We start from the raw sequence: 15,964 nt of genomic DNA on the forward strand, positions 1-15,964 counted from the left end.
AAAAGACTATTCAACGTCAGGCATGAGCTCTGGAATTTCCTATGAGAGTAGGGACATTCGAAGTGCTTTAATGTGGAGCTCAGCTCTCCCCGAGTCTCATCCTGAGTCGACATACACCTACCAAATGGCAAGGAATGAGTCTAAGCAAAAAATCTGAGCAAAGGCCTACTTTGTCAAGTGCTGGTCCTGACATTCAGAGGTCCTAAATATCTGGTGGCTGTACAAGATGCTGTACATTTTCTGCAGATGTAAGATAAAGTAGTCATCACAAGGTAGTGAGCAGGGGTGAGCACAGAAAAAGCCACTTCCACCTCTGCCCACTCTTTGGGTTGGCATTTGGCCTGTGACCTACTGAAAAGTCTGACCAAGGGGCAGAGGATGACACCTAAATTCACTTCGTTCCCTGCAAACTCTATGCACATTTCACTGCTGATAGTGGCAGAAAATAATGAACACAAGGGAGAAAACCAACTGGATTTGAGTCCCAGCGTGGCCACTATCTGGATAAAGATGGGTATGTGACTTCACTCACTGCATCTCAATTTCTTACTACACATCAGGTTCAATACTACTCATCCCACAAGGTTGTCATGAGTATTAAGGAGGGAGCATGTTTAAGTGTCAGTGACCTGCCTGGTGCTTGGTATGGACATTATAATGGCCCAGGACCTCTTCCACGACCCTAACTCCAGAGTTTTGCTTATGCTCCATCAATCGCTCCTAGACTAGTAACCATGGTTCTGGATGTGGTAAACTTAAGTTCCTAGGCAACAACAGCTAGGAGAGTCACTGGCCATCAAGGCCTAGAACTTCCAGTTGCCTAGTCCTAAGGTAATCAGTGTGAGTGCAGGAAAGAACAGTGAACAGGAGGAATGCGTATCTATAGTTCACATTAGCATAATAATAGCAGTGAAAAAACCAAATTCTTTTTCCATTTGCAGAGAAATGTCTGTCCACAGGAAGTCAGAGCAGGCTGACCTGGTGGAAGGAGGCAAGGCAAAAGACACGTCTTCAGCAGTGTTGGCAGATACAACTCACAGCTCGTGACACCAGGGATGGAGCCATCACACTCTGGTCTACCCAGCGCCACCATATATAGTAGGTGTGCACACAATACTTAAAAAGTCACTGAAAGCCAAAATCAAATCATAGACACATAATACCCAAGTAGTTTTGTCCCTTAAAAGTTAATCAAACCCTGCAAAACAGCTTCACAAAGGATATTTAAGCAAAAGTGGGTCAAAAATTCAGGAAAACCATGCAATGGGGCCTCCTTCCAAGTAGGGGGACCTTGAAGAGGTGGGTCCCCTTCTCCCAGTTTCCTTCTCCTCAATGCCACCTTTCTCCAAGGTCCTGGGTATGGGTCAAGGGGCAAGGTATCTTGCAAGAAGCACCTCAGGCTTGTCCCAAACTCCCTGGGGTATAGATCTTACAGGCTGAGCAAAGAAGGAAGGTACTAAAGATGCTACAGTTGCACCAGAGAAACCTCCTTCTGTGCAAGCAGCCAGAGTCTGTGTGGCATATGGTAGGGACTAGGGGCAGTGTGTGCACAAGAGGGCTTTTTGCACAAAGTCTTTGGCACTGCAGGTAGATGCAAACAACCCCAGGCAAGCTGGCTTTGTGGTGTCAAATGCATCGTAGCAGATGAACGCTGTGAATGGGAGATCCCTGAGGCAGGCAGGACAGAGTGGGATCGGGTTCCCTCCTCTTCTGCAGGGTCAGTGGATGAAGGGCTTCTAATCTCATCTCCTGGCAGCTAATTCACAGGTACGAGCTTTGGGCTGCAAGCTAGAACCTCAGGTCCCGATTCTAGCTCTTTAGATTTCACTTAACCGTTATCTGCCGAAAGGGTACAAGGGCTGCCCTAGGTTTCTCCCAGGGAGAGTGCACATATCAACTACCGTAGATATGCCAGAAAGGAGGAGGGGGCCACAGCAGGCAGGTACGGAGGAGTCTGCTTGGCTCCTTTGGGCGCCTGTCTCCTTACTGGCATACCGCTTGCTATATTTTGTTTGGTAGAGACCCAATTGCTGGTCCTTTAACAACAGAGCTTTGCACTATCGCCTAGGGGACAACACAGCTTTGCACTGTCTCCTAGGGGACATCAGCATGCGGACAGGGAACAGGGCTCTGGGCCAACTACCAGGATCCTGGGGCTTCCCTGCCCTGGAGAAGCAGTTGTTGTGGGTCCAAGGCAGACCTGAATATATGCCACAGGGGTTGAGAGGGAAGGTGGTGTGGGAGCAGCCACAAGTGCCCCCTTGTCCACCCAGGGAAGCTACATGGCCATCTGCTCCTGGTACCCAGCCAGCTTCCAACACTTCCCTGAGAGTTTGCCTCTTACAGGGGGAAGAGCACAGGCATTCAGATCCTCTCTCCTCCTCTTCCCAGCTAGTGTGTCCTTAGGGGCATGGAGCCGAGTTTCCTCACTGATAAATGGGTACAATATCAAAGGGGAGGGTGGTCATGAGGGTTAAAACACAAATGCAAACTGCCAAGTATGCGGTTTGGCATCTACTAACTACTCAGCCAAGGGGTGCGCCTTGTGAAAGGCCAGACAGACTTGGAGACTTTTGTTCTAGGTAGACAAGAAGGAAATGTCCCCAGTGGGAGTAGGAATTCTCATTTAGAAACCTTGCAGGGATTGGCCCCTGCATCAGGGAAATGTAGTATGCCTGGGGCTGGAGCTACCCCTTCGGAGCAGTCAGAGTCCCAGGGCAGAAGATGGCAGGCCGGATGGCCAAGCGGACTTCCACCAGCCCCACTCCCGGGGGAGCTGCACTCAGTTGAGCTTCAGAGGCTGGAGGACCCAAGGCCCTGGGGAAGAGGACACTTTCCTGGGGGCTGGCAACAGAGCTGACTTCTACAGGACACTGTTCTTCCTCAAACCAGGCATTCTGAACACAGCGAAAATAGCCACTGGCTTTTGGATATATGAACGAGTTAGAGCAAGTTGTTGTGAACTGGCAGGGCTGCTGCTTATCATGCCTTGTCCAAGCAATGAGAGACCCTGTCTGGAATTTCTCCAGGAGACAGGTCTAAATCTGGAGGCCTGGAAGTGTCGCTGCTGGGTGGCAATGGCCCTGACCAGGAAGGAGTTCTCTTAAGGCAGGGATGCTGAGGTGGATTTCTATCCGGCAAGGGCTGTGGTTTCGGAGCTCCAGGAATGCTGCGATGGGAGGCCCCAACCTGAGCTGCTGACATCTCAGCCACTCACTCTCTACCCAGGGAGGGAAGAAAGAAGCACTCCAGTAGCTTCCTTCTTTGAAACTGCATGGAGACTGATAAATTAGGATACATATTAAATACACGGGGAAAGCCAGCAGGGATCCGCAGGACTTCCTGGCAGGAAGGCAGGAGGCTATGGCTTCTTCCTGAGATAGTTGGAAGGAATCCAGCCTTCCCAGGAAGGGGCACCGCTAAGGACCTGGCAGAACCACCAGCCACTGCTGTTCTTTTCCCGGACTTCAAATACTGTCCCTTCCTGGAAGCTGCTGGTATCTTCATCTCCTTCAAAATTGGCTACAGCCACATACAAAGAGTCCTTTGGGCCATCAGCACTGGGGAAGGAGGCTGCGGCCGCTTTCTCCTTGTTTTCTCCCATCTTGCCAGCTACCCACGGCCCTAGCCCGCCTTTGCCTCGCATGTCATCTTGGCCCCCAGAAGAGTTGGAGAGAAAGGGTTTGGCTTTGGGAGGGACGAGCAGGGCACGGCCTGCGGCAGGAACCACCCTGCTTTCGCTGGCTTCATATGGTGGACCTCTGAGCTCTGGGAGGGGCTTGGAGGATGATGACGCTTTCTTAGGGGGTGGTGGTCTTCGGGGTGGGACCACGGGTCTCTGCTGGGTGGAGTCTTGGAGAGGGACGGGCATATTTTTAGGTCCAGCCTCCATGGCCTTGGCTGGCCTTGGAGGGGGTCTGCAGGACGTCTCCTTTGGGCTGAGCCCGTCCTGTCTGGCAGACCTGTCCTGGGCACGGCCAGGTCCCTCCCCTGGGAGGAAACTTCGGCTGAAGGCTGTGTCTTGGCCCCCAACAGCCTGGTGGCTGTCCGCATCCAACAAAGATTTCTCTTGGGACTTGGCAGGCCTGAGCTTACTCCTGAGGTGACAGATGTCCACTTGGTCTTCCCCCTGAGGTGGCTCTGTCCGGGGAGATGGAGCTGGTTTGGGCCTAACATGAGGTTTCGACTTCAAGAATGGATTCTGGGGAACAGCTTCTGGCTTGTCCTCCGGTGGCTCAGTTTTGGATTTGGAGATGGGCCGGAGATTGGGCTTCTTTACTTCCTTGGCCAACACTTTGTGGCCGCATTCCAGCCCCATGTCGTTTTTGAGTTGGAACAATTTGCTTTTGTCAGGTTTGGGCTCGGGCCTCCTGTTGTCCCGGACTGTTGGTGCATGTTTGGTTGGAATCATTGGCAAAATCATGCCAGGAGGCTTGGCTGAAGAGCCCCGGAGCTGCTCCATCCTCTGCCGCTCCCTCTCTAGCAGCTCTCCTTCTGACTTGATGATGGATTCTTTCCGTGGAGGGAGGCTGGGCTTCTCCTCCAGGTCAGGGTCTGAGATCTCCTCATAGCCCGCTGAGGCAGACATGTCTGAAGACGCCTTTCTCAGGGCCTCCTTCCCACCCTTCCAGTCTTTGGGCCATGACATCCCTGAGTCCATGGCACCATGCGGGGCATTGGGCAGGGGCCGGGAGGGACCCACGGTCTCACTGCCTGAAGTGTTCTCCATTGTTGCTGCATCTCTGAGCCGGAGCTGGGTCACCTCGTGGGGCAGAGGAGCCAGAAAGTTGGGTCTTGAGGCATTACTGGTCTTTTTGTACTTGTCAATGAAGGTTGCTGGAGCCCACCCTTCCTTATCGTCAATCTGAATGTACCACCAGCCACTCAAGTTCTTCTCAATCACCTGGGAGGGGGACAGAGGAAAATACTTAGCAGGACTGGTGCCAGGACCAGCAGATCACAAAGGTCTGGGAGAACTCCAATGCAACAGAAGCACTAGAAGCTGTGCCTCTGTGCTCTGCAGAGTCTCCCACAAGGTCACAGTGGACTATTTTGGGAGGCATTACTATGTATGAGAACATCTTACACGGTCACAGGTTCCTGTACGATTCTATTTTTTCAAAGATAGGTCTTACTAAACTGCCCAAGCTGGCCTCAAACTTTTGGGCTCATGCAATCCTTTTGCCTCAGCCTCCTGAGCAACTGCGACTACAGTGTGCCACTGCTCCTGGTGCATTCTTATCCAATTTTGGATTCTTTCGACAGCTGTCCCTTGAGCTACAGACTTGGGTACAGGTAGTAAATTTGACAGGTGGTCCTAGGAAGTACAAGTAAGGAAGTGGAAGAAGTGAAAAGGGAAGAAGAGTTGAATTATGAGCAAGCTATTGCTCTGCGTCTGCTGGGGTTGAAAATGCCAAGTGCGTTTTGAAAGATCATGCAGGCAGTGTCTCAGAAGGGGTCTTCCGCAGGCAGGGCGTTTGACTATCAATGGCCAGCACCTCCCTGTCAGGGCATTAACTATTTCCCTGCTGGGAAGCAGGCATGGTTGGCCTTCAGGGACCTGTGTGCAGCTGGAAATCAACTCAGATAGATCAGGGCACGAGCACCATCTCATGCAATTCGAAAGAAGGCCAAAGCAAAAGCCACAGAGAGCCGAAATGACCCTTGGTCCTGGCTGCTTTGGTTGAACACCAGATGAAGTAGCTGGCTGGAGTTTACAGAGACCATGGCATGTGAAACGTGTATATTTGAACATGGGAATCACATTTAGCTCAGTGTTTACAAATAGAGGAACTGACGCTGGTGGAGTGGAACAGATTTTCATCTCTTATTTCCACCCCCTCTCCCGGATCCACTCCCACTGAATAGAATGGAGGGTCGAACCACCCATATTATCAAGATCTTGCTTCATGTCTCTTTTTAGTTCAGTATTATATGGCTGAATCCATGGGGTGAAAGGAGAACAAGCTGTAGGTTATGGGCTGAACTGTGTCCCCTCCAAATTCAGGGGCTTCTGAAGCATTAGCCCCCAGTACTTCCAAAGGTCACTGTATCTGGATAGGGCCTTTAAAGAAGTAATCAGGTTAAAAGGGGTCATAAAGGTAGACCCTAATCCAACATGACTGGTAGCTTTATAAGAAGAGAGGTGGTCAAGATGAGGACACAGCAAGAAGGTCTGCAAGTCAAGAGGAGAGACCTCAGGAGAAACCAAACCTACAGATACCTTCATTTTTTAAGACAGGGTCTCACTCTGTACTCCAGACTGCCCTTGAACTCACTTATGTAGCCTAGGCTGGCCTTAAACTTACCTCTATCCTCCTGCCTTAGCCTCCCAAGTGCTGGGATTATAGGTGTGTGCCACCACACCCAGCCCAACACCTTAATCTTGAACTTCCAGTCTCCAGAACTTTGAGAAAACACATCACTGCTGTTTAATTCACCCCAACTGTGGTATTTTGTTATGGCAGCTGCAGCAAGCAAGTACACTGCAATTCCCCTGCAGGTTCCGTACACAGAAGATCTGACTGATGCTTACAACTTTCCTGTATTTTATAAATGCAGAACTGAGTCTCAGGAGAGCTGAGGAATTGGCAGAGCATCATGCAGGAAGTTAAGGGCAGAGGAGAGAGTCAAAGGTAGGCAGATGGTCTTCAGAGGCAGAGCTCTCTGCCAACCTTGCCTCTTACAGGGAAGCACTGCCAACCTTGCCTGTTACATGGAAGACCTGCTTGGGGCAGAGCCATGCCTGTGGTGAGACCTGCTGAAGCGGGCTGCAGGCATAGTTCTGCTGTTGGGTGCTCTTTGGCTTGGCTGCTAAAGGATTGCAGCCACACGTGTAGCACCAGGATGCTGGGTTCTCCGCTTGCTGCTTGAATGGCCCTGCGCAAGCCACATGCCTTAGATTCCAACTACAGAAGGGGATGATGATAAGAATATGCACTTGCAAGATTTCACTGATGATCACAGAGCTAATGCATGCAATAGCATTTGGTAAATATGATCCATTGTTAAACTCAGGTGGAGGTGGCTGAGAAAAGCAGGATGCGCTGGACTGGCAGCACTTAGTGCATCCCACAAGATTCTATTCAGCACAGGGAGATTGCTATCCTGTAACACTGGGCAGCTCTGCTAGCAAAGGCAACACAGGACACACAAGTCATCACCAGCACATCTACAAATTTAACAAAGTTATGTGCATGAAGGAATGAAAACAGGGCAATAATCAGTGTCAGTTTAGCAATGAGGATTTATTAAGCTTACATTCTATGCAAAGGACTGTGGCCAAAGCTCTGGACATTTGTGTTCTTAATCATGCCTTATCGGAGTTCTGTGTACTAGAGAGAGGCCAAGAACTATGGTAAATCTAAGCAAATGGCAGTTCACAAAACTGAGGGGTAAAAAAAGAGCCTAGGCTTTAAAACCAGAGAGACCTGAGTTCAAATCCCAGCTCCACCACTTACTAGCTCTGTATCTCTGGGCAATTACCAAAACAGTTTGGTTTGCAAACAGAACCATTTGGTAAAATTTTGTTTTTGTTTGCATTGGGTGACAAATATGACTGCAGCTGTCTTTGACACACAAACACAAACATGGCCATCTTTTCCAAAATCATAGAACAAATTAAGTTCATGAATCGAGGCACCACTGTAACTGATCCAACCTTTCTGGCTCAAGTACCTCATCTATAACACAGCTAATAATAGCAACCTCTCAGGATTTCTGTGAAGGTCAGTTATCAATTAGGCGAGGAACCTGGCACAGAAGAGGTGCCTACATCATTGTCAACATCACCACTGCCACCACCACTGCCATCATCACAAAACATGTCTTAAAGGTAAGTAGTCCAGATAAGAAATTAAGGTGTGCCTGGTGGCCCCGCTGCTGGGAGGCTGTGGTTCCATTCGTGAGCTCTGAAGACTGAGATGATGTCAAAATGAACCAGGAAGGAAAAGCTGAGAAGGGGAAAACAGAGCATATGGAATTTGTTAAAAGGAAGGAACACACAATTAAGCCAAAAACTTCAGTTGGCAAGTATTTGCTTCATTAAGTCCCTCAGGTCCCTACTGGCAGAGCCTCTGCTGACATCACAGAACTGTAAAGCAAAGAAAGTGAAGAAAACTGTAAAGAAGAGAAAGTCAGGTATGTGAGCTTTACACTGGATCAGCTTTAGCAAAAACAAGGGAGAAAGGCCAGAAAGAAACAAGGAGAATGGTTCTCCGTGAAGTGTCAGTGGGCCCAGAAGGGGCCACCTTAACACCTCTGGAAAGTGCCAGGGACTCCCGCAGTCCCTGCGGCCTACTGTGTCTGCCTGCACTTCAGCATACTGTTCATGACATCCTGAGGGGCTGGGGAAGACTTCTGAACATTCTGAGCCAGAAAGTGGCAGTGCTTATTGGCAAGTGTTCAGTTTGCCAGCATGCTCAAACAATGATGTCTGTTAGTAGAAGCTGCTGGAAACCCACTGTCAAAGGCTGTTTTATTTTTTCTTGTGGTGTTAGGGATGGAACCTGAGCCTTTGTATGCTAGGCAAGGGCTCTACCACTGAACTACACCCCCAGGCCCTCAAGGCTACAATTCTTCCCCCCCAGTATTAGGAACTGAACCCAGGGAACACTGAGCTACATCTCTAGGTTTTTTTATTTATTATTTATTTTGAGACAGGGTGGTACTAAGTTGCCTGGGCTGGTCTCAAACTTGTGATCTTCCTGCCTCTCAGCTTCCTGAGTAGCTGGTGTTGTAGGTGTGTACTACTGTGCCTGGCTAAGGCTGTGACTTAAATAAGAAGCTTTTATAATGTTTCCAGCTCTCTGGGAAGAAGCCCCTTTATAAGGTACAATTTGGACTTCACTTCTTGTTTTAAAACAGGAGACTGTGCGAACAGCAGTTTCCTCTTTCTGCAACAAATCCAGGGTAAGAAATTAATGAATCAAAGCCAACCTCAGGAGGAGGAAGAGCAGAAGCTGGTGGGCCAGGAATGTGAGGCATCTTCATAGTGATTCCTCACTGTTTCTGGCAGAGGGGCTGCAGCCCAGAACTGCTGTGGGAATTTTGATGCAAAAGATGGGAGACTTCAGAATGCCAGAGCTTAGGGAAGGGGCACTCAGGGGCCACAGACAGGGGAGTAATTGGTTAACAGCAGAAGCAGCAGGCTCGCTGACCCTCTCTCAGCCCTTTACCCCAGGGTAAGGCAAGTGGAGTGGAGTAGGGGATTGCTTACAGGTAGAAACAATTAATTTGCAACCCTGGGTTACAGACAGATGACACTACTCAGTGGCTGGCTCAGAAGTGCTGGAACAGGTACTGAAGCTAAAGAGAGGTGACCAGTTCCTCATGTGTACTTCCAGGGGTTGTTTGACTATCTGACGCCTTATCCTGTACAGTACTAACACCACGGAAAGAACTGAAATAAATACCAACAACATTGCAAAGAACTCACAAATGAGGAAAGAGAGATAATAATATCCTTAGAGAAATACAGGAGGGCGTCAAGTTCATAAAAGACATAGTGAAACAAGAAAAGTAACTATGAAAAGAATAAGAGCTCTTAGAAATGTAAATTATAATTGATGAAATAAAATAAGCAGCAGACTGAATAGTTGAAGAGCAAATTAATGAACTCTAAGAACAGAATGTTTCAAGAATGCAGCACAAAAGCCAGGCTGGTGGCACATGCCTGTAATCCCAGCCCTCTGGAAGACTGAGGCAGGAGGATTGAAAGTTTAAGTCCATGTGGGAACCCTAGTGACTAAGTGAGATTCTGCCTCAAAATAAAAAATAAAATGGTATGGGGATGTAGCTCAGTTGAAGGGTGAAGGTCCTGAGTTCAATTCCCACTGCAAAACAAGCAAACACCAAACAGCACAAAAGGATGAAGGCAGATGATACAAAAACAGTTCATAAAAATTAATAGACATTGGAAAATAGAGTCAGAAGTTCCTCTATCAACTTAATAGTAGTTCCAGAAGGAAAGTCCAAGAAGAGTGAAGGTAGTCAATATATATAGAAGCAAAGTGGGGACTGGAGGTTTAGCCCAGTGATAAATGGCACTTGCCTAGCATAAGGCCGAGGGTTCTAGCCCCAGCACTGATAAATGAATGAATGAAAAAAGCAAAAGTGGGTAAGTTTCTGGGACAACTTCCTGAGTCCTTTGATTGTAAAGGCCCACCCCCTGTTAAGCAGGATAAAAATAAACCACTGCATACCCAGGCACACATTAGTGAAATTTCAGTCTTTTAAAGATAATAGTTATTCCTGAGGGAATCTGAGAAATGATGCTCTGAATAAGAATCGGGTGGACAGCAGTGTTACTAGCAAACTAGCTGCAAGAAGAGAATGAAAACAAAACAAAAATCTCAAAAAAAAGAGTGATTCGAACAATAGATTCAAAGTGCTGAGGAAAGATTACTTTAAACTTGGTGTTCAAAACTCAGTCATTGAAGAGGGGAGAATAACACTAATTTCCATATTGCCAAGAAATTGTATATAAAAGTGGACGCTCTCCTTATTTAAGCACACAAAGTTAAGTATGAATCCATGGAAGCCAATGCAGGGGAGGAAAGGGAAGCCAGTGCAAATCCGGGCAGGCTTCTTGGAGGAGGCAGGGATTTGGAGTTTGATTTTGCTATGTCAAGTTTAGTTCAAAACACAGCCTTGAGAACCTTCTATGAGTAGGCAAGGAGAAGACTGGAAGCTGGGTTAATGGAAGGTCATTCCTGCCAGAGAGAGTAGGAGAGGTCAGTAAGGGTCAGCTTCACCAGTGGGCTCAGGACGCAGTGCAAATAAGGCTAAAGAGCAGCAGTGGGAGGGTCAACTCCTGAACATATAAAGGAAACTCGTATGTGCTTCGCCTCAGATCAGGATGTACAGTGTGAACATCCCAAACCTCAAAACCTAAAATGCTTCATCCAAAATATGAAACTTTCTGAGTGCCAAGATGATGCCAGAAGTAGAAAATTCTACATTTTGTTATTAACATCAGAAAATAGAAAACAGTGCTTAATAAATGTGAACCGTTATGGTTCTTATTCTCATCTTGTTAGAAGACACATAAATCCAAAAGAAACCCCCCAGCCAAGGAAGCTACACAAATATGAGTTTGCACTGAGACCTGACAGAGAAGCAGGGTTTAGACACAGATAGGGAGCAGCTGGGAGGCGGGTGGGATGTCTTCCTGTACGACTTTACTTAAGCAGCTCCTGTCCTCAGGGGCCCATAACCCAGTGAGATGAGCATATTAATTCCACAAATGTTTACCAAGAATCTTCTATAAGCCAGGCTTGGTGCTAGAGCTACTACTGTGAAAAACAGAGACAAAATTTCTAGTCCCAAAGAGTTTATATTCTAGATAGACAATAAACCACCCACCCACCTATGTAACCACTTCCCTACCCAATCAACAAATTAAGGCCCTGAAGTTGGAGTTTGAGGCTCTGGGAAGCCAGAAGAGGAAGAAAGTACTAGTTGCAAGGTGACTGCGAAAGGCACCGCAGAGTGGTGATGGGGGTCTGCTGAATTGGAAGCAAGTCTTGCAAACAGCTGGACTTTTACCATGATAGAAAACCTGCCTAAGAGTGGATCTGAATCTGACACTAGAACCTAGAAGCATGAATTCTACCACCAGCTCTACAAATGAAAACTTCTGGGCATACAGCTATTGTACCTTTATTTTTGTCTGTTTCCTCACCCATAGAATGGGGCAGTACACTTGATGCTATCAAGTAGAGCTGAAAGGAGGGGTGGGAGGGTGCACAGTAAAGGAGGTAAAATATTAGGACCCAGGGACTTCTGTTTTGTCTGTCTGGCAGCTGATCCTTCTTCTGCTGCTGGATCCTTCTTAATGCTACTGGAAGCAGAGTCAGAGGAGAGTTCATGGGCTCTGAGCACCCTGTGGCCAGAGGATGCCAAGTTAACTTTTTGGGTGCTGTGTACAGGAAGTCCAGGCTAGATACAGTATGGGCTGGTGCCACTAGCAATCTAGGAGAAGGGGAGGGGAAGGAAAGGGACGGAAAGGAGGGGAGGGGAGGGGAAAAAGGACCCCCAAGGAAGTGTTCTGGGTGGGTGGATCAGTGGTACCCATGGTCCTACGCTGTCACGCACTGGAACTGTGTTCTTTAGAAGACAGAGGAGAGGATAGGGCCATGGCTTGTGCATGTTAGCTAAGTGCTCTTCAGAGTCTAAAAACAGCACCTTGCACACATATCCACAGTAGGCACTCCATGAATACTGTCATCCCTTGGTATCTGTGGGGAACTGGTTCTAGAACCCCATGGATACCAGAATCCATGGATGCTCAAGTCTCTAAAATTGTGTCATATTTACATATAACCTACATACAACCTCCTGCTACTTTACATCATCTCTGGCTTACTTACACTGTAATACCTAAGACAGTACAAATGCTATGTAAACAGTTGCTGTATCTGGTATATTCAGTATACAGTTTTTTCTCAAATATCTTCTATCTGTGGTTAGTTGGGTCCCCAGATGCAAAACCTGAAGACATGGAGGGCAGACTGTATTTGCTGCAGAGAGGAACACATTAAGTCTTTGGCTCCCCGGATGGTAGGCAGCGTCTGGTTCCTGCACACACGATACGGTAGAGGTGGGGCATCCATGACTGGCTCACCTGCTCTGCAAATGCAAGAGCCACCTTCTCCAAAGGTTTCTAATCCCCAGTCCCTGTGGGCATCCAATTACGTACAGGCTTTCTTGAGAGCATGGGAAACACCTAACAGCTTTAACCTCATGAAAACAGAAAAGAGAAATGCAGGAGGAACAAGGATTTATGTTGAGCCTAATCCAGGGATCACAGCAGATAAGCAGAGGGAACGGGAAGAAAAGAAGAAAGATAGGAGGGAGGAGGTGATTAAAAAAAAAAAAAAGGATAGAGTCCAATCTCAAAGAACCACACAGTGTATAATTCCGCTTATATCCCAAGTCCCAAGTGGGCAAATCTAGAGGGGCAGAAGGGTTTGGAGCAGGGCTGAGGGGAAATGGGAGGGACTGCTAGTGGGTCAGGGGTTTCTTTTGTTCTGGAATTAGACAGTTGTACTGGTTGTGCAACTCTATGAATATAAGAAACCACTGAACTATTTTATACTTTGAATGGATAAAACTGCTTGTTATGTGAACTGCATCTCAGTAAAGCTGTTGACTTCTCCCCACCCTCGCTTTCAAATGCAGTAGGTGAGAGGAGAGGGGTGATGCCTGTCATCGGGAATGACAAGCAGACGGGGATAGCACACGCGCTCACCTCAACCTTCAGGCCGGCCTGGAAGCTGATGCCATCCGGGATGGTGGTCTGGAACTCAGCGATGGTGTAATACTCTTCCTCTACCTGCGGCGGGACGGGAGGCTTCGGCAGGTTGAGACCTCGAGGCTGGGGTAATTAAAACCAGGGCTAACCATTACCGGGATGTGAGTCAGGGGACTGTGGCATACAATCACCACAGAGAGGGTGCTGGTGGGCCTATTTAGACTCTACCAGTTAAAAACAAAGAGGACCTGACCATCACCTTCTAGAAGATATCCTTCAACTTTAGAGATGAGAAACATGGGATAATTGGCTGCATTTTGAAAATACAGGGCAGGACTTTAATGTCTGAATTTAAGGGGCAGTTAGGGATGTGGAAATAACACTGATTTGTGTATCACATCTATCTGACTGGAAATATAGAGATGGCGTGACCTGGGACAAATCACCTCCCTCTCAAGAGCTGAGTTTTATCTCCTATAGAATGGGTGCGACAACAGTATCAAGCCAGTGTGCTTGCTGCAAGTATTTTTTTTTTTTTTTTGAGACAGGGTCTCACTGTATAGTTTAGGCTGGCCTTGAGCTCACTATATAGCCCAGGCTGTCCTCAAACTCATGACAATCTTCCTGCCTCAGCCTCCCGAGTGGTGGGATTATAGGTGTGTGCCACCGTGTCTGGCTCATAACAAGTATTAAATACGTTAATGCAGGGCACCTGGTGCACACTGCATGGCACCTAACAGGTGCTCAATAAATAGCAGACAAAAAAAAAAAAAAGAAAAAAAAGTAAAGAAAAGAAAAAAAGTCCTGTTTTTTCAAGTAGAGGTTGAATAACCTTTATCTGAAGTACTTTGGACCAGAAGTGTTGGGATTTTACATAGCTGTATATACACATATTGAGATATCTTGGGGATGGGTCCCCAGTTTAAGCATGAAATTCATTTATATTCCACATATACATAGCGTGCAACCTGTCACTTGAGGTCAGGTGTGAATTTTCCATTTATGGTGTCTCAATGTTGCTCAGAAAGCTTTGGATTTTGGAGCATTTTAGATTTTGGAATTTTGGATTAGAGATGCTTGACCTATGTTGGTTACAAAGGTGCCTAGAGAATTTAAAAAGGGAGGATAGTATAAATGACACCATAAATGATATTTGTGTCTCATCCAAACTTGCACATTGGGGCATCTTACTTGAGAAAACTGATCTAAGAGAAGTGGGCTCAGGAAGCAGAGAGAGGTCACGAGGCCTAAATACCACAAATACTCTCTGGGATGTGAGTAAGGCATTTCACCAGCCTAGACCCGTGTGTCCCCGTTAATGGGACTGGCTGTCATACAGCCGGCATCACAAGGATGCTGCATGAACAGGAAAGAGCATCTTTGGAAAGGTCAAGGGCACTTGGGGGCCAGTGGGCATTCCTGATAGTGCTCAGGTCAGGGGCCAGCTCGCCAGTGGTAAGGGTCCACTTACAATGGTCATATCCCGGCGCGGAGGGGGTCTCTGCCTCATCTTGGGTGATCCTATAGAGAAAAGAGATTTATTTCATTCATATGCAGAGTTCTACACATAAAATTCCCGATGTGGACATATGCCAGGAAAAGCCTTGCCTCTCCCACAGAGGATGGGGCAGAACCTCTGCCCAGGAGACAGCTCACCGCTGTAGCCTTTCCTACAAGCAAAGTCTGGGCAGGAAGGAGCTGTGCGCGCTTGGCTTAGGACCTGCTCTCAATCTTTCCTATGCAGGCACAAAGAGGATGGTGCCCAGTCCTCGAGCGAGGGAAAGCTTTCTCGTAAGGACAAAAGGCATAGGTTTCAGAATCACACAGAAATGGACCCCAACCCAACTCCGAGGCTCCAGACTTCTGGCAGAGGACAAATCGATCAGATGACTGTGAGGCACAAGGCCCTCTTCTGTGGAGAGGGATGGCAGGTGTGAAGTTCTCAGCAAGTCACAGGCATGCAATACATTTTACTGTGCCTGGTTTTGCGCTCAAGAACAAGCTCCAACTAAACAACACATAAACACATGGGATCAAACAGACATAGGCTGGCAACTTCAGGGATTTTTCCTCTGGAGTTGGGCTGCCCTAGCTGTGGGTCTCAGAGACAGGGAAGGATGGCTTTGAGTAGCCCAAGGCTCCTGGCTAAAGGAGGAATGCTGACTAGGTTATCTACATACTGCTAGAACTGGGTTACCACGGGTCCACACCACATGGGTCCTAACCACAGGCTAACTTGTTTTTTTTTTTTTGTTTTGTACCGAGAATTGAACTCAGGACCTTGGGCTTGCCAGGTAGGTGCTTATGCCTCTGAGCTATATCTCTGGCCCTACCACAGGCTAACTTGGAAGCTAGGTTGTAGAGGAGACCGGCAATCCTTCAAATGCCAATTTCTTGTCTACTATTAAAATAAACAGCAAAGGAATTTGGGCCAGGATACTTGGCTGCCCATACAGACACTACATTTCCCAGATGTTCTTACAGCTAAGTACTGCTATGTGCAATGTAATGCCAGAGAAAGAAAACATGCAGCTTCGGAGATGTGGACTCCACTGCCTTTTCCTGTCCGAGTTACACTGTCTGGGCCAGTGGTGAGGCGTAGTGAATAGGCAGGTGAAGGCAACACAAGAAAGACACAAAGTGTCAAGACCTTGACTGCAAGTTGTATCAGCTCTGAACATACAATGGGCAGTTTTATGAAACTGAAAC

The 15,964-nt window shown here is 47.6% G+C and overlaps 1 protein-coding gene across 1 annotated transcript in view; it reads right to left on the minus strand.

Moving 5' to 3' along the window:
• Positions 1–876: 876 nt before the first annotated feature.
• Positions 877–15,964, minus strand: part of Sh3pxd2b (SH3 and PX domains 2B) — a 66,657-nt gene continuing 51,569 nt past the window's right edge. Inside the window, exons 10-12 of the mRNA XM_013509338.1 lie at positions 14,727–14,776; positions 13,253–13,378; positions 877–4,903 (exon numbers count right to left, since the gene is read on the minus strand). Coding sequence (XP_013364792.1) covers positions 3,362–4,903; positions 13,253–13,378; positions 14,727–14,776 — 1,718 coding nt within the window. The 3' untranslated portion in view covers positions 877–3,361. The remainder of the gene's footprint in view (positions 4,904–13,252; positions 13,379–14,726; positions 14,777–15,964) is intronic.

Source organism: Chinchilla lanigera, unplaced genomic scaffold, assembly GCF_000276665.1.
Source record: "Chinchilla lanigera isolate Chin_1 unplaced genomic scaffold, ChiLan1.0 scaffold00007, whole genome shotgun sequence".
Taxonomy (NCBI): Eukaryota; Metazoa; Chordata; class Mammalia; order Rodentia; family Chinchillidae; genus Chinchilla; species Chinchilla lanigera.